Here is an 18,260-nt window from a genome sequence, read left to right as displayed (position 1 = left end):
GATCGATGGAGAACCCAACTCCTTAATAACCGTCTCTTGCTTCCCGGCCCCGATCTCGGCAATGACTCCACCCTGTGCCACAGGTGACTCGTTAGCCAGAGCGCGGGGTGAATTTAAGGAATCAGACATTCACCGAGGCACCCTGCTTCCCGGACAAGCTCATCACTGATACGGCCAGTCTCCCGCTGGGCTGGCAGCAGAAAAGGAAAGAATTGTGCACTGCGCCTGCACCGACGTCATAAACAACCTCCAAGTCTAAAACCCTGAAAACCCAGGCTAAGCAGTCCTGGTAAGAGACCCACATTTTCCTAATTTTTTTTTGCAGTGCACATCCATTCTTGGCCCAGGCTCAGGTTTCTATGCCCTTGGGTTGAATTACCTTCCCGAGTAGTTTAGCATCCTCTTATTTTCCTGGTACAAGCTCTGTACAAAGGCCAATTTTCCCTTTATCCACGAAGACTACCTCATTGCAGTTAATCAATAATCGATGAAGGAGGAAGTCTCTGACGGTCCTAAGTCCTGCAACTCTCTTATTAAATATTCACCACGTACTCTGTGTAGTGTTAGAGGGTAAGTGTGAGCTCAGATCTCAGCTCTACCGTTCTTTTTCTTTTTGGTTTATATGAACTCTCAATCTCTCTACTTCAACTATAACAGGGCGATTAGTAATAGCACCTACCTCATAGTGTTGTTCTGAGGATTAAATGAGATGGTACAGAAAACTGTCTGGAATGGGGCATATAGGATGTGCTGACTACCTGTTATCACCTAGTATGTGATGGGAATATAGTTTGGACTCCATTCATGCCCCTACATTGCCAATTCTGAATATCTACATACAGGAATATTAAAAAAAAAAGTGAAGGCAACAGGTGAAAAGGTAGCTATAAATAAGACAGAGTGAAAAAGAGAGATGTCACCCAGGTGAAACCAAATCACTGGCCCCTGAACTTCTCTGTGTCTGAAAATGCAATATCCTCCTCACAAATGAATGTGGCCGTCCAAAGGGACCAGGAAATCCACATACAGCTTCTAAAATCCATCACATACTACAGCGAGGTACACATCATTTTACACTCACACAACCGTATGGAACTCATGGAATTCTGACCCCAACACATTCAGGTGAATTCACATTCCATTCCCTTCCCAGGAAAGCCAGGCCAGCACCCAAGTGATGGATGCATAAAACATCAAAAGCTCAACGAATGGAAATGAACGGAGCCCTGAGACCGCCTGGGAAGTCAGGTCCATTGCTAGTGAACACACCGTTAGCATGAGGGAAATCGTGCGTGCCCCTTAAATATCCCACTCGCCACCCCCTCTCCTCTTCAGCACGAAGGTCCGCCTCAGGGAGCTGTGGTCCGGCTTCGCGAGCCCAGGACTCCCCTCACCCAGGAACAGGCACCACACACCAGGCACCCAAGTGCTGCCCCCCGTTCCTCGTGCACTGAGTCGATGCACAATCCCACGTGCACACCCTGCTCACGGCACTCCCCGTGTCTAGGATGCAGCCACTTGATGTCCGCTGACTTGCTAACTTTCCTGTAAATTCTCACTCAGGGCCACTTCCTGTAAACATTAAGCAGAAATGCCCATGTCCCTCCCTGGACTTGGATTGTCCCCGCGAACTTCTGGAGCACCTCGGGCCACTGTCATTCACTGACACCGCAGACAGGACATCATGTAATGACTGATACCTATGCTCTCCTCTGAAACTGGTCAGGGAACCCCTCAAAAACAAAGCTATTATTTATAGAGTCTCCTGTCCGCAAAGCATTCTACTTCCTTAGGAAAAATGATCCAAAAAAGTCATTGTGACTAAGGAACATTCCTGACCAAGCAAGTTCCACCGGAGAGGCCTGGCCTGCTGGCCACACAGGCCCACTTCTGCTTCTTCTTCACGTTCCTTCTCAGCAGAGGACACGCGCCCTGTCACCAGGGACAAACATTTTAAGCCACGTGATCATTTGCTAAACCCACATTTTTAAGCCGTGTGATCATTAACTGCCCCCGCAGGGGAGGCGGCGGCCGGGCTCCCTCACTTCCCTCTGCCGCGCCACGTGACCTCGCCACAAGCTCAGACACGAGAACAAGCGAATCCCTGGTTGTTGTTTCCACTCCTAAAATGTCCTCGGGTCAAAAGTTTGGGTTTCATTACACAACACAGACACCTCCAACATACCAAAGGCAGGGTCCTCCCACAAAAGGGGGAGGAAGTGGACAGGGTGAATAAAAATAAGGCCGTGTAAGTGTGCTCACGGAGGAATGCGGGGGTCAGCCAGAGGTGAATCTGGGAAGGGCTCGATTTGAAGGATATGTTTTTGTGTTTTGTTTGGTTTTGTTTTGTTTTAATTGCTTCTGTTGAAATCTTTAAAATAACAGGGAAATCCTTCAAGAAATATTTTTAAGGGAACATAATTTGTCACTTATAACAAAAAGCTGGAAAGTCCACGGCAGGAAGACAAAAGCTCAGTTATGGTTTGTCTGCAGTGGAGTAATAGACGTACCTATGAAAATCACACTTAAAGGGGTATTGACTGATGTGGGGAAATGCTCCTGGTATCAGGGGACGCTTCTAAAAGAAGGAGAAATCAAATCTATATCTGAAATAAGATTCGTTCTATTAGAAAGTTATGATTCTGTGTATATTTTTAAAAATGTAAAACTCAGGTATTAACTACTATTTAAGCCACTTTTCTTCTCTTAATGGTGAAATCTTCTATTCTCTTTTTAGGGGATTCTATTTTTTTATATATTTTTCCTTTTTATTGAATTTATTGGGTTGACACTAGTTAACAAAATTATACAGGTTTCAGGCACAGGATTGTAAAGGGTGTCCCAAAATTCACACAAAAAGTAATTTTGATAGGAAACACAGGTTTATAATTAAAAATTGTAAATTTTTTATTGATTCATAAAATATACAGTATAGGGTTATGTATGGAATAGCACATCGGGTAAATGGCCTCCACGGCTTTGCTGGCACATATGCAAAGCCGTGGTCTTCATTGGTCTTCCTTGTCCTTGCTCCTGGGCCATCACTGGTCCTTGGTAATGCTGATCAAATTGAAGGGATTGAAATCAAAGGGCCACAGATATTAGAATCTGATTCAATAAACCAAGTAAAATGAGGCTTTTATTTTGTTGTTGTTGTTAATGCTCATGCATAATTCAAATCTTGCGTGAATTTTGGGACACCCTTTACAACCCATCCTGTGCTCACTGGGTTGTGTGTTCGCCACACCAAGACCTTGTATTCACAATGAATGCCCTTTGAGCACCTGCCGCCATCATGGCCCTTTACAAGTGCTATTACCGTGTGAAAACATGCAGCATGAAGTCAGATCAAGGTACCTCCCTTGTCTACCAAACATGGCCCCGCAATTCCAACTTCGGGGCACAAGTACCTCACTTCAAACGATTTCCGCTGAAACCTCAAGGGAGATGTAGAGAAACAACGCCCTTTACTACGGTCATAATTAAACGCTGCTGGGCCCAAATGGTTTCCTACCAGTTTACCTTCTCGCGGCCGTAACTACCTTTGGTTGCCCAACAGCCCCTGCTTCGCAGATTTTGTTTCTGTGGTTGCTGCAGGTGGAAGCGGGTGCAGGACACAGGCTGAGGCAGCCGGCACGAGCTGCTTACATCCCGCAGGCCCTCCCAGGCCTGTGGCCAGAAGGGCCCAGGACCTGCTCCAGGACGCTGAGCTGGGAGTGCCTGCCTGCCCGAGGGTTTGTGTGCCGAGGCCCGGGCTCTGCCGGACCGGCTGGAGCAGGCAGTTGGAGCGCACAGTGGGACTGCAGATGAGCATCTGCTCGCTCTCTGCTGGCCTGGAGCCTGAGGCCCTGAGTCGAGGCTGCAGCACCCTATGCCTACACGGCCGAGGCCCAGTGAAAGCCCTGGACACTGGGGCCTGGCTCAGCCTGCCCAGCTGGCGACGCATCACACGGTGTCACGCAGCGTCACCGGGGGAATCAAGCATGTCCCCCATCAGTCCATGGAGAGAGGACACTGGAATGTGTGCCTGGTTCCTGCTGATTTGTGACCCAGATGCCTTCGCTCTTTGTTGGGTCTAAGCTAGTTTCCACCGCGATCATCTGTAACCGGGAGGCACGGTCCTGAGCTCTGTGACTACTTCCAGCGAATCAATGGGCCCGAGAGGGGGCGCATTCCCCGTCACTGCACCTGCGGCTGCACGGGAGCAGGGACAAGAGAGCCGGTTTAATGGTGACTCCCTCCCTCCCGCAGCTTAACTTTGTAAGGCACCTAGACAAGCAGCAAAGACATTCTCCAAAATGTCAGCAGTGACCTCTCCACTCACGTTTATCTTCATTAAGCTCCAGCCAGTGAGCTGTACTTAAGGGGGGTTTGGGGGAGTCGCATTAAAGCAAGGGGTGCACGCCTCTGTTCCTTCCTTTCCTCCTTTAGGGGCTCTAACTTCCCAGGTGAACTGAGACAGATTTGAGGGGACCTGAGTGGCAAGACAGAAGTCTGTGGGTAAGAAAAGGGCTGCATGCCCTGTACCAGGTGTCTCTGGACTCCTTTACACCAGAAGAAATCAATTACTGTCTTGTTTCAGCCACTTCCATTCATTTTTTTTAATAATATGCCTCGTAATCTGGTGCACGCAGTGCCCAAGATGATTCCGGTGGCCAACCAGGTGTGGGAAGCACTGACAGGCCACGCCACAAGGGAACACGCTCCGAGCCAGGGTGCATCTAAGTGTCAAAATGAGAGCATTTGGCTCCTGTACTTGAAAGACAAATGGGAAATCACATCAGCATAAGTTAGTATTTTTCTTGAAATCCATCAAGATGTCAAAAAATCCTAACCCAAAAATTACTCATTTCAGAAAATGATCAATGGAAATGTTGTCGGGCCAGCACAGGAAAAAAAAAAAAAAGATTCATTTTCATCTGCATTGATCGGCTGCTGATGGGGTGCTCCCTCTGAACAGACGTGAGTCTTTTACAATATGGCACAAGGATGCGAATAAAAATGCGCCCACGGGTCCTTGGTAAACTGTTTGCCGGAAACTTCGCACAGCCATCCCCCGCATGTAACCCTCCCCTTCAAGCTGCACTGTGTGAAAGCCCTCCCGCCAGGCCGCGTTAGGTGGCACCCTCCGACTTCTCAGGTGCGCCACTGCCATCAGCATCCTATTCCTTTCAAGGCTGGCTCTCAGCCTGCTGTGTATTCCAAACAAGACAACAGTTCAACTCTCCCTCAAAATTTCCTAGTGCCCCTGATTTGAAAATAACACATTGACACGTTTTTTTTTCCCCCCCTAAAACAGCGGTTCTCAACCTGTGGGTCATGACCCCTTTGGCAGTCGAACGACCCTTTCACAGGGGTCACCTAAGACCATCCTGCATATCAGATATTTACACGACGATTCATAACAGTAGCCACATGACAGTTATGAAGTAGCAACGAAAATAATTTATGGTTGGGGGTCACCACAACATGAGGAACTGTGTTTAAAGGGCCAGAAGGTTGAGAACCACTGCCCTAAAAGTTCCTCCACTGAACGACTATTTATGATGGGGGCTACCAGTACGCCGGGCACCTTTCTGAAGGGTTTTCCTCATCACAAGCCCATGAGGCCCTTAGTATTATCACCAGATTCCAGAGAAGGAAACAAAATTACCAGGAGGCTGAGTCACCTGTCGAGAACATGCCAGAGATTCCAACCAGCTCTCCCGACTCAGACTCTACACTATAAATCACGACCCTTTCTCCACGGGCAGCGGTAACATTAGCTTCATATTTATTTTAATGCATGTAACTCAGGGGCTGCTGACTAGTCCATGTAAATAATGAAACGAGTTTTGCTTTGGGGCTGACAACTACGTAGACAAGACCTGAAGTCAGACTTTAAAGGTCTGTCACCTCTCTCTCCGCCACAGGGTCTGACAACCGCCTGGCACACCTTGGTTATCAGCTGTTGGTTTAAAGGAAGAGAAAGAGGCGGCACTTGGAATCACCGATAAGAAAGCTCTAGCAGGAGTTGAGGACAATGACTGTTCCTGGTGAAGTACCTCTCGTGTCAACAATGTGTGATTACTGGGGAGTGGTAACCACCGAAAATAAAAGTTGGAATGTAGAACGAGCTTAGGGAAAAAGAGTGTTCCGTTCTTCCTGGCACTGCACTTGAACGTCGGTGGCATCTTACAAATGACATATAGGCTAAAAAAAATTTTGACAGCGAAATAGAGCTGTTTCAAGTGCCTTTCAATTGTTGGATTTGAATTAAATCCAGACATCTTATCTGAAAAGCTAAGATTTTTTCCCTTAATTGTGAAGAAACCACAGATGCTCTGGTATCAAAAATAGAGTTCACAACTCAGAAATGTCAAGTAACACTACTTCCATTAGAACAGAAATTACATACTTAACACTTTCGATTCATAAAAAAATTTCACATGCATGATTAGATCATGGATTTGAGTGAAACCCACGCTTGTCTAATATGTTCTGCTTATGTGCCTGTCTGTTCCACTAGACTGGGAGCTTATTGAGTATAATGATTGCCTAGGACAAACCTCAGGATCTTCAGTACCTCGTACAGAACAGAATATAAAGGAAGTTTGCACTGGATTGAACTGCACCTTCTCAGTGCCAGAGCCAGAAGCGAGGTCCATTGACCAACAGACCTCATAAGGTGAAAGGACAACCCAAGCGAAAGGCCATCAAGGTGAGGACCATGTCTCCTGACTCCACTGCATCACCAAATTCATTCAAAACTACTACTCCAGCCCAGCTGATGTGGGCCAGTGGTCGAGCACCGACCTATGAACCAGGAGTTCATGCACAGTTCGATCCCCAGTCCCAGCACATGCCCAGGTTGCAGGTTTGAGCCCCCGTAGGGGGTGTGCAGGAGGCAGCCCATCCATGATTCTCTCTCATCATTGATGTTCCTAACTCTCTCTCTCCCTTCCTCTTTGAAATCAATAAAAATATTTTTTTATAAAAAAATACTACTATAAAATAAGTCCCAAATACCTTCAAATATTTTGAGTTATTCATTATTTCATATTGCCTCTGACCCTAATTCTGACTGGAAGCCACATATAAAAGCAGAAACGGAGCAGAAATCGGGAACTGGATGAGTAATGAGAGAGAGGCAATGACAGGTCAGAAGTTCAGGGTTTCGGAGAGGTGTTGGATACAGCTAGATTTCTTTTATTTCCCCCAGAAAGGCTGCATGATCCCTACATTTGAAAGAATCCTTGAAGCATTATGCGTTTTCCATTGCCATGGAGATACTCTTCATCTCGAGATGAGTAAATTGTCGCCGTCACCTTCCGCACAAAGCTCCTCACACTTCAGCTGTCACTGTGCAGATTCATACGGAAAATACATTTTAAGCAGTGGCATCGCTGTGTAATGAGTAATAATTTCCCCAAATTAGCAGCATTCAGTGTCTAGGGAGGTTTCTTTTATTATTTTATTCGTAGACTATTTTGTAAAAGGCGCCTGCTAACCAGAGCCCATTCCCTCTGACGACTTGTCTGAAGCAGGGCACGCCGCTAGGAAACAATCGCTATTATGCTCCGTTTGGGGAGAAACAACTGTAATAACTCCCAGGTGTTTGATAAAAGGCGCTTCCTGGCGCTGGACGGGTCCACAGACCGTCTGTCAGCTGTCCTGGCACCTGAATGTGTTCGAAGGTACGAGCATCTTTCTCGAGGATGACAGATATTAGTTATAATTAAGGTTATTGTGCTGGCACGGAAGAGTCTGCCTTAATGGAAGACTGATGGGAATTAACAAGGTTGCTGCGTAATTACCCAACAGGCTTAACTCTGGGCTCCATTCCTGCTCGTCACACACTCGCTCCAATTGACAGAGGCAAAGGCTGGTGATGGACACATCTCCTGTATTTACGATGAAGTACAGTGAGAACCTAACGGGCTAGAAACAATGTGTTTAACAATAGAGCTCAGATTTCTTTTCTTTTTTAATCCTCAATGGAGGATTATTTTATTGATTTTAGAAAGAGGAAGGAGAGTTGGGGGGAGAAAGAGAGAGAGAGAGATACATACATACATTGGTTGCCTCTCCTACTCGCCCTGACCCGGGATCGAACCCGCAACCTTTTTGGTGTACGGGATGACTCTCAACCAACTGAGCCACCTGGCTGGGGTCAGATTTCTTTTGCCTTGAACATTTGTTATATCAAGAGTACTATATTTTATTGGAAAAAGTTAAAAAGGTGTTAATTGAAGTTCAATCCTCCTATAAAAGCAGGATAATAAATAGCTCAAGTATTTGAGTCATCCACTCTTACACACTGGATGAAGCACATGGAAAGTTTTAAATGCATATGTACATGTCTCTCACAATGCATGTGTCAGTTCCAAAGTAGAGCTTCAGCTAAAACCAGAATTGTGAAACAGGCAAAACATAGCAGTCTTGGAAAGCAACACCGAACATGGGTGAGGCCGTGGAAAATGCTCTGTGCCTATTAAATTAATCCTGTCCTAAACACAGCAACATGTTTAGGAATAATGGTATCTTCTTTAAATTAGTCCTTAAAAACATGTGCAGGCATTATCTTAAAATTCACTGTCTTTTATTTTCTAAAATAAAATTCATTGTCTTTTATTTTCAAAGTACACTAGAGGAACCCAGAGATCCAAATAGCCTTTAAAAACAAAACAAAACTGTACTTTCCCAAAACTGCAAGGCAAATGGCCACAGACAAAAAGAAAAATGACCAAAAAATATGATGCTAAATAAATAAAATTTGGAGTCCTGCTAGTACAAATTGGAAAAAGATGGAGACGGGTGGAGACTACACAATGGTGTTCGGGACCCAGCTCCAATGGCAGTAGAGAGGCGGTTGTGAGGTCCTCTTCCCACCTCCACCTTTCTAGGGCTTAACCTCTGCATGGAGGACGTGCTCACCTAACCACCCAACAGCAACCAGCAACCACGGAGCATCCCCCTCCCCCCAACACCCAAGGAGGCATTCCGCAGCACCTCCCTGGGAAGAGCAGTGATGAACACCATCGCTTTTCCCGAAAAGCCCTCCATAATAATTCATTGTTACTTTGAGCATCCATTATACTAATAAAAAGTCAACAACATTTAAAGATGCCATTATTAAACCATGGGACGACTCCGAGATTATCTCGCAGGATTCATGGGGCGGCAAGGTGATCCGGCATTTCAGTGGCGATCCCTTCACAAGGATGGAAGGAACTCCAAGTTTCACGTCAATCAACTGGTTTCCATGGTGCACAAAGGCACTGGCGAGCTTGAGTAATCGCGTGAAAACTTGCATAACCAGTCAGTGAAACTCAGTCTTCCCAGAAAAGTTGACCCAAAAGGTGAGTCAACAAGCCCAAACATTCTACCATCTAAGCCAGGGGTAGGGAGCGTCCAGCCCTCAGGCCAAATAAGGCCCAAGGAATCACTTGTTCTGGCCTGCCACAGCCTTAGGGGGGCTCCCTACATGTCTGACCAAATAGAGCAGGCTAATTTTTAAGTTGGTAATTCTGTATGGCCCACACGCACAAATGACGTTATAACTATCCAAATGGCCCTTGGCAGAAAAAAGGCTCCCCACCCCTGATGAGCCATAGGTTTTCATGGAGGTATAGATTTTTAAGTTACAAAACCAAATATTCACATAGGTTCCTGATGCATTTTATTTCCAGATTTACTGAGAAGTGGGCCAATGGGTATCTTTGGAGTATTGTAGTACAAATTATAATTATGGAATACATACCTCTACGTCTTTGCCATTTTAGCATAATTCATGCCAAATGGTCTAGGACTGAAGAGGCAAAGGGGGCAAGGGTTAGGCGAATAGAAGTCCAGTGTAGCTCACACCCTTGTAATGGCATTTTTGTTAATCGTCAAATGTGAACTGTTGCCTTGACCGTGGGCCATGCTTGCTCTCCCAGCCCATCACAGTCCCTTATGTACGTTGGATGCCAAAGAAAAATGCCCTTGCGTCAAGGAGCCCAGCTAAGCAGTTTATAGCTCACGTCCAAATGGGAGAAGTTAAAGGGAACAAAACAGGAAGGCAGAGAACCCCACGACCAGTTCAAGTCTCGCAGTCCACTCTGCCTTTCCTTCTTCCTGCTTTCTACAGAGAGGACAGAATCTGTCCTTAGAGTCAAAGGAGCCTGGCAAAGGGCAGGGCTGCTCAATGACACCATGACAGAAAATGACTGACAGTCTGTCATCACCTCTGTCCACTGCCACCATCTGGCCCGGGCACCAGAAGCCTCTCAGGCCTCGCTCCACTCCCACCCGTGCAGGACTCCCGGGAGATGTGAACGGGAAACGCCAGACGGAGAAAACTGTGAAGGCACACGGTGGGAGCTGAGGTCACGGCCGAAGGCCCGCCCACTCCTATCCTTCCTGGACTCCCATCTTCATGTCATGTATTTTGATGTCTGAATCCACAGCCCCGTAAGCGGGGCTCATCCGCGTAGGTGTTAATCTCCAGGTCACTGCTGACTTCAATCACACTGCTCCAACCCTTCTATGCCCTCGGCCTGATCGTTTCTGAAAGAGACAGCTCTGTAGGGCTGGACCGTGTTTTTATGTATGTGTTTATGTTTAAATATGTCTTTATTGATTTCAGAGAGAGAGAGGAAGGGAGAGAGAGAAATGTCAATGAGAGAGAACCATTGATCAGCTGCCTCCTGCTTCCCCCGCTACTGGGGACTGAGCCCACATGTGCCCAGACCTGGAACTGAACCAGCGACCGCTGGGTGCATGGGATGCTGCTCAAGCAACTGAGCCACATCTGGAACCATGTTTTTAAGTAAGGCGGCGGGGGCAAACACGCTGCCAATGTACAGGGCCACATCCCCGCCTTAACTCTCATCTGCCAGCCCGGTCTGACACCTGACTTACACTCCACCCATCTCAGCCAGGACAGCCCACCACGTGTCCCTGGAAAAAGACACCTACACCCTTTCGCGGCACCTCAATTACTGGAGATTAGAGTGAAGGAGCAGTTGGCATGCGCTTGTCTGCACAGGGTGATCCCCATCTAATATCCTGGGGCACAGGGTTCACCCAGCGCCGACCCCGACCCTGCTGCTCTGCCGCAGTGGATTGATTCTTCTGGTGGTTTTCTCACTGGTCCTGGGGCTAGATCAGAACCAGCGCTTTAGTGAAAATTATTTCTTGGCATTCTCAGTGATATTTAGAAGGGATGTGGAGCTGTCCTTTCCTGAAAAGAAATACCTACACGATTATTAAAAACAACAAAACACCAACTCACTATGTTTTGGTACAGAATGGACTAAGCTTTGGTCTCTCTAAGCGAGCATATTAGCTTCAAAGAAAGTTTTTCTAGACGTCTAAGCGCGCCTGCACACACTGTATTTGCTCATGAATAATTTTTTTCATCTGGGAAGGGGAGGGAGTTGGAGATCAACCCATTTTGCACCAAGAAAGAAACAAACACCAAGCTCGTTCGGAACTCTCATTTAGATAACAAATTTTTGGCACCGGCTTCTAATAATGTTATTTCTTTGAGAATTTCAGCTTTGGTTGTGTAATAGCATTCGCACTGTCTGTCCTCTGCCTCGATCATAATAATTAAAGTGACAGCCTGTGTCCCTACCTCCCAGGTGCTTGGAAATTGATATTCTGAGTGCTTATGAGTGTCCCCTGGAGGCACTGCTCACTGGGCCACTTTGAAGAAAAATCTCTTCATCAATAATGAAGCCCCGAGGGCCACTTCTCAGGGGACCCACGCAAAATTACATGTCAACCCCAGGCCTGATTTATACAGATGGTGCCCCGCCTCGCCGTGTTTTATTACCCACCACTCTCTGCGGAGCCCCCCGCCGGCCCCTCACCTCCAGGTCTCTCCCAAATCGCCACCCTCTGGTGTTCAGCTACTGCAGCAAACCGTTAAAACTACACCCCAAGGAGAGAGGGAGAAGCGACAGCCAGGTAAGCGCTGGCCACACTCACACAAACGAAAAACAGAGCCAGTCCTGGCCCGAGCGGCTCCGTTGGCTGAGTGTCATCCTTGCACTGAAAAGTTGCTGTTCGACTGGTTCTGTTCCTGGTCTGGGCACATGCCCAGGTTAGGGTTCGATCAGGGAATGTCTGGAAGGCAACTGGTGGCTGTTTCTCTTTCACATCTCTCTCTCTCTCTCTCTCTCTCTCTCTCTCTCTCTCATTTCTCATCTCTCTGTCTTCCTCTCTCAAAGCATGTCCTTGAGGATTTAAAAAATAAATAAAATAATTGAGTCAGGATTTGAACCCAGGCCTGTTTTAATGCAATGCTTTTTGTAATCCATGGACTAGAACTTGATGCCGTGCAATACAAAATAAATAACTTTCTACAAAAGTCCCGAGTTGCTACCATCCATAGATGTCTGTCTGTTCGGTCTAAGAGGAAAGCTATACGTTGAAGTGAGTGCAGATGTTTCGTACCTGCTGGTATGACATTTTAATTACGGAAGCTGTAAGTATTCTAAACCACAGGGAAGGCATAATCCTATTAAGCGTTATCTCCCTCGTGTACCTGGCTCCAGGGTATCTGTGAACACCCACACTCCTGATGTTCGAGGCCAAGAACACCTCCTGCTTTGACACGGAGGATTAAGAGCAAATGAAGTTCAGAAGGTAAACAAGTCACCTCTGAAAATTAACATCCCGATTATAGATAAACGCATAATCTTAGAATGCCGCGTTCAATGTTTCTGAATTAAAGCAGAGCAGAGATGACGAAGAACTGTCCTTACAGCTTTAAGGACTAAAGGTTTGGGGCCCGTATTGGTCGCTGTGTCCATGTGGCTGAGGCAGAAAAATAAAATATTACTTTTCAATCTGCTCTTCAGCCCACGAATGCCTGCTCCACATCTACTCTCTGATTCTCTTTTTAATTATTATTTTATTACTTAAATTTGTTCAGTCTCATGGTCTTTAATTTTAGGGCTTCTAATTTTTAATGTAAGATTGTGCTAATTGTGAGAGTTCTCCCACGGAGACCAGCCATGTTTACCTTACTGGAACGTCTATTTTTCAGTTCTTGGGTCGTTTGCCAGCTCATGTCCAGATTTGGTAAAAATGCTGTATTCAAATAGTTAAGGAAAGACAGGACTGCCTAAAGGTCTTGCCGTTACCTCAGCATTCTGAATCTAGATCTTCTTGGAACTTTTAGGAATTCCTTACTGTAAATGTTCAGCTCTCCAAAACCGGCCTTTTCTTCCAAAAGGTAAGAAAGGAGGCTACTGAATCCCAGCACATTTTTACAATTACTACCTGCTCTGATGAAGATGAAGCCGATTCAAGCTAAAAACCTCCCTAGTGATAGATTCATCTCTAGTCATTAATCTCATGGCTTTTAATTAAACTACTAAACCCAGCCATCTGAACTCATATATAGCAGGTAGAATGTTTTAACTGGATTGAAATATATATCTGACCATGCTTGACTACAGAAATGTGAAGTCCCTTACAGCCACAACGATATCCCTGGAACGAGGTAACTCTCCAGATCACACCATCAGATACGTTTCTCCTGCCCAGCTGAATTCCTTAGAAAGGAAATGTACCTTCAGCGTGATCCCTGGGGCAGCTTAACGTAGGGAGGGCAACCGAAACTCACAAAACAGGTTTGAAGTTTTAAAATTAAAAATAAAGAAGTAAAAGCCTTCGCAAGTCAAGATAGCATTTCCATAGCTCCCCGGTGCCTCGCCGATAAAAGAAGACAAGGCTGTTACTTGTACAGGAATAAACACTTCACAAGGGCAGGTAAACCAAGAACCACGGCTCTTGCAAAGTTCAATCCTATTGGCCCCTTTGGATCCAGAACCCGCTAGCCTCCCTGGGGCAAAGGCAGTTCTGACAAAAGGGTATTCTGAAACAATCTCCCGCCATCTCTACCCATTTGTAACTCACGGTCTTTCCTTTTGTCAAATGCTCCTTAAAACTGACGTTCCCCAAGTTGTTTCCATCACAGTCCCATTTTCCAAATCTATCATTTTATCTCATTTTCTTAATAAACACGGAAAATTCTCGATTATCTTGCCCAATGATTAGAATCCGTAAGATAGGCCATTCGGAACTGCTTTTATTTGACTGGAAATGCACTGTGATTTTGTGGACAATGGGCTGAAATCCCTCCCTCTTCATTCAGGGTCAACTTGAAATGAGTTTACAGCCCCTCACTAACTCACTCATAAAATTCAAGGGCTGGACCGTGACCTGTGATTGTGGGAGCAGTGGAGGAGGAGGTAGCAATTCAGCTGGGTTGTAAATGTTTACCAAAATGTAAAAGCATACACTTTCATTTATTTTTTTACATTTTTATTGATTTTAGAGAGAAAGAAAGAAACATCTATTTGTTGTTATGTGCCCTGACTGGAGATCAAAGCTGAAAACCTTGACTTAAGGCAGTGGTTCTCAACCTTGGCTGCACATTAGAATCACCTGGGAATCTTTTTAAAATCCTGATTTCTGGGCCTCATCCTCCGGAAATTCTTTCTTTGTTATGGGGTGAGGCCACAACATTAGTAACAAAGAAACAGAATTTCCGAAGGATGAGGCCCAGAAATCAGGATTTTAAAAAGATTCCCAGGTGATTCCAATGTGCAGCCAAGGTTGAGAACCACTGACTTAAGGGGACGATGCTCCAATCAACAGAGCTACCCGGCCAGGGCTCACTGCACTTCTGTAGCCTGTCCTCGATTACCCATGTCAGGGGGAGGGAAACAAGACAACGAACAAAGGCAAACGCTTCCAAAATCGTTCTGACTTGCTTTTCAAGGTGCTGATACCACACTCACCACCAACCCAAACGGCATCAAGTACCGTGAAGGCCCTGCTGACGTCAGGGGAAGTGATGGAGGCAGGCGGGTGGGAAGCCTGGAGGCCTCTGAACCTTCCAGGAGACTCTGTGCTCAAAGTCACCCTGGACCCCGCTCAGCTGCATTCAAAGAGCGAGTCCACAGAGCCAGCGAACTTTCAGAAGACAAGAACAGCTACTGTTGGTGAACTTCAGAATATTAATTATTTGATTGGCACTGACTTTCCTGATAGGTTTCTGTACTTTTACTTTCTAACAGGTCTGTCCTTTTTCCTGACAAGGTGTGGACTGTTGTTGGCTAATTACCTCCTTTCTTTCTTACTCAGCATATTATGCAATTGAGAAACTTGCCTAAAGTCACAGGAAAAAGGAGGGTGGAATACCTCAACCCCAGGCAGTCAGCTGACGTGACTGCGAATAAACCTGCCTGCTCATGCCTCCTCGCCCATGACCGCAACGGCAACCACCGCCGAGTGTATGAGCGCAGTCCCGGTGCCTGGTCTCTGTGGCCTTCTCATGCACCCTCGCTGGGCCCATCTTCCTGCTCAGGGACATTCCAGTCTTGGGTCTGGCGTCCTTCTGGTTGCTTTTCATGCTCCCAACCTTTCCACCCTGATGGGATGTTGGATGGAGGCTGGAAATCACGGAGGGACCACCCGGAGCAACGTCTTTCACCTCCGAAACAAGGATGCGTCTTGACTGCGTTGATGAGACCTGAGGGTCCGTAGGTAGCTTGGGGGTGGGGGGGGGGATTAAATCACTGTTATAGCAGGTTGTCACCAACACCTTCTGTTCTGTTCACATTTATCAAGGGAACTTGTTTACCGTTTGGAAAAAAAAAAATGAAAAAAAAAATTTTTTTCAAGATGATTCGCTTCTCCATATATTGGAGACTACGGCGGTGGTCACAGTCAGATGGAACTCTAGGCCACGGGTTTATAAACCCAATGTGTGCACTGGAACTGGATCGAACACCAAGTCTTCCTAATTCATTCGAATTCTTCAAACAAAAGTGAACTCGTGTGGTAAGTCAATAGGACAACTGAGACATCTAAGCTGGACCATGTTCCTCTAGGTCAGTGGTCGGCACACTGCGGCTCTCGAGCCACATGCGGCTTTTTGGCCCCTTGACTGTGGTCAAGAAGTTCCAATCGCACTGCACGTGGTATTCTGTGGAAGAGCCACACTCAAGAGGCCGCAGTTTGCCGACCACTGCTCGAGGCTTAAGGTATTTTTCTTCACTGCACTGTATTTGAAGGATGGATTTCAGTCTTTCATGGTCCTCTAGCTCCCGCATCACAGCTTTACTTTGAGGGAAAAGGCAGGTGTATGAGCAGAGAGGTTACTGATTCAAGTGTGTTGCACATCTGAACGACATAAATGCTGCAAAACCACTATTCTAGATTACAAGGAATGTCGGGCAGGCCGGCTGCATAGACTTAAAGTCAGGTGGAGGCCAGTGTGAGGGCTCTGACTTCTAACAGGGTCTCAGCTGAAACAATATACATTAAGCCAGTCACATCAGTGTCACTGGCATCTTTTCCTTAGTGTGAAGTGGCTAAGAACTGATTTCAAAGACAAATATAAGAGAGACTGAGAAAGAAATCAGTTAGGCAGAAAACATACCATTATGAAATCCAAAGGCCAAAGCCAGCTGCCCTCTGGCACCCCTATTTCTGAAATCAGCACTGGATACTGAGGGACTTTGCTATTGTTGCGCAGGGGGTGGGGGTGGGGGGCGGTTAGGTCAAAGTAACAAGGACAAAAAGAACCAGAATGTAAACCCCGCCTTTTACCCTTTGGGCACATACACAGGGGTTGGGTTACATATATCCTATTGACCCATAGGAACAAGTAAATTATCTGCGAGAGAAATTACTACTAAATCAACTGAAGAAGCCAACAAGATGTACTTGGGCGCTTGTTACTAAAGTGGAATTTTCAAACCAGTGTATGGAGTCTGGAGAACACACTACGGCCACTCTCCAATCAGAATAACAAGTTCCTTCCATCAACAGCAGAGACAAAGCGTGGCAAAAGCAGCTACTCTGCAAACAGGTGGTTTCAAACTTTTACTTAAGCCACTGAAAGCGGACGAAAGGACATTGTTGTCATTTCTAAAGAACACACACACACACACACACACACACACGTGAGCAAACAGGTCTTATCAGACTCACATAAAGAAAAGCCTCAAACAAAACCCAGCATAAACTAAACAGCAGTGCCTCGCGGCTCAGAAATGCTGCCCTGGGTGAGTGTGTGCCCTCAGGTGCTGTTTACAATTAAGTCTTTCTCACAGCACGCATAGGGGCCCGGGGAGAACTCGCGGGAAATGGCCACGTCAGGTGGGACTTTATATTCAGAAAGAAAGATGACATTTTTACAGAAAACAGAGGAAAGCAAGAGGAGAGCAAAAACTGCTCACAGGGGAGAAAGCCGGCTCCCTGGCATTTCTCAGGCTCTCGGCGATGCTAAGCTGTCCCCGAGCTGCGCTCTGGCCAGCGGGACGGCCACAGCCGCGCACACAGCTGTCCCGCAGGCACCGCGCCTGGCCGATTCCTCAGCTGCAGACCCCGCAGGTGGGGGCAGCAGGCAGGTGTCCCGAGCGCAGGTGGGGGGCGAGCAGGCGGAGCGGGGACCTGCGGGAACCGGGCGCCGCGGGCCTGCAGAGCCCCCTGTCTGCCTGCAACTCTTGCGCCCCTTCAGCCGCGCCACTCAGGTCAGGACGGGCTTCCTGACCTTCCCCCACCCTGTCCCGCTCCAAGGGCGCCCGCTCCACGCCCGGGACTCCTCGGCCGCCACGCACACCGCGCGCGGAGGCCAGGTCCCCGCGGCTCCCGCTCCTCCCGGGGCGCAGGGGTGGCCGAGGGCCTGCCCGGCTCCCACCCGCGGGGACCCCCCGGGACCCTCTCCCGGCCCCGGGAGCCAGCGCGCAGTCCATACCTCGATGTCCGGCGCGTCCTTGCTGAGCACGGGGGCCATGGCTGCGTGTGCCGGTGGGGACTCTGGAGACAGACCCTCCGCTCGCGTCCTCGGGCTCGAGTGCAGCCGAGTGCGGCGACCGGGAAAGAGGAAGCCCGGGGCCAGCGGCGCGGGGGCGGGGCCGGCCGTGACGCCCGCGGGCGGGGGCGGGGCGGGCAGGCGGACACGCCCAGGGGCGGGGAATAACACGAGAGGACGCGCCCCAGATTGGCCGCGGGATGGCAGCCTAGGGCGGGGCTAACAGGGGACACGCCCCTGGGCGGGGCTTCGCGCTGCCGGGAGACTCGCGGGCGCGGCTCGGTGCGGGGAGCTGGGGTCACCCTGCGCGCGCCGGGACCCGTCGTCCGCTTCCCGCCTCCCCGCCCCCAGCCCGACCGCTGGTTTCCCTTCCGCGGCGAAAGGAAGGGCGGGAGAGAGCGCGGGTTCAGGGGCTGCCCTTTGCAGTTAAGGGCTGAGCTCGGTGGGCGGGGCC

At 47.9% G+C, this 18,260-nt stretch overlaps 1 protein-coding gene across 4 annotated transcripts in view; it reads right to left on the bottom strand.

Annotated features, from left to right (window-relative positions):
* DPYD (dihydropyrimidine dehydrogenase) overlaps nucleotides 1-17,901 on the bottom strand; it is a 351,367-nt gene extending 333,466 nt beyond the window's left edge. For all 4 annotated transcript variants that reach the window (XM_036344651.1, XM_036344652.1, XM_036344654.1 and 1 more), the window contains exon 1: nucleotides 17,750-17,901. In XM_036344651.1, the coding sequence (XP_036200544.1) occupies nucleotides 17,750-17,788 (39 nt within the window). In that variant the 5' untranslated portion in view covers nucleotides 17,789-17,901. The remainder of the gene's footprint in view (nucleotides 1-17,749) is intronic.
* Between the last annotated feature and the right edge of the window lie 359 nt (nucleotides 17,902-18,260).

This window comes from Myotis myotis, unplaced genomic scaffold (assembly GCF_014108235.1).
Source record: "Myotis myotis isolate mMyoMyo1 unplaced genomic scaffold, mMyoMyo1.p scaffold_m19_p_18, whole genome shotgun sequence".
NCBI classification, from domain to species: Eukaryota; Metazoa; Chordata; class Mammalia; order Chiroptera; family Vespertilionidae; genus Myotis; species Myotis myotis.
The sequence above is the reverse complement of the archived record's forward strand: the minus strand, read 5'-3'. Positions and strand labels throughout refer to the sequence as shown.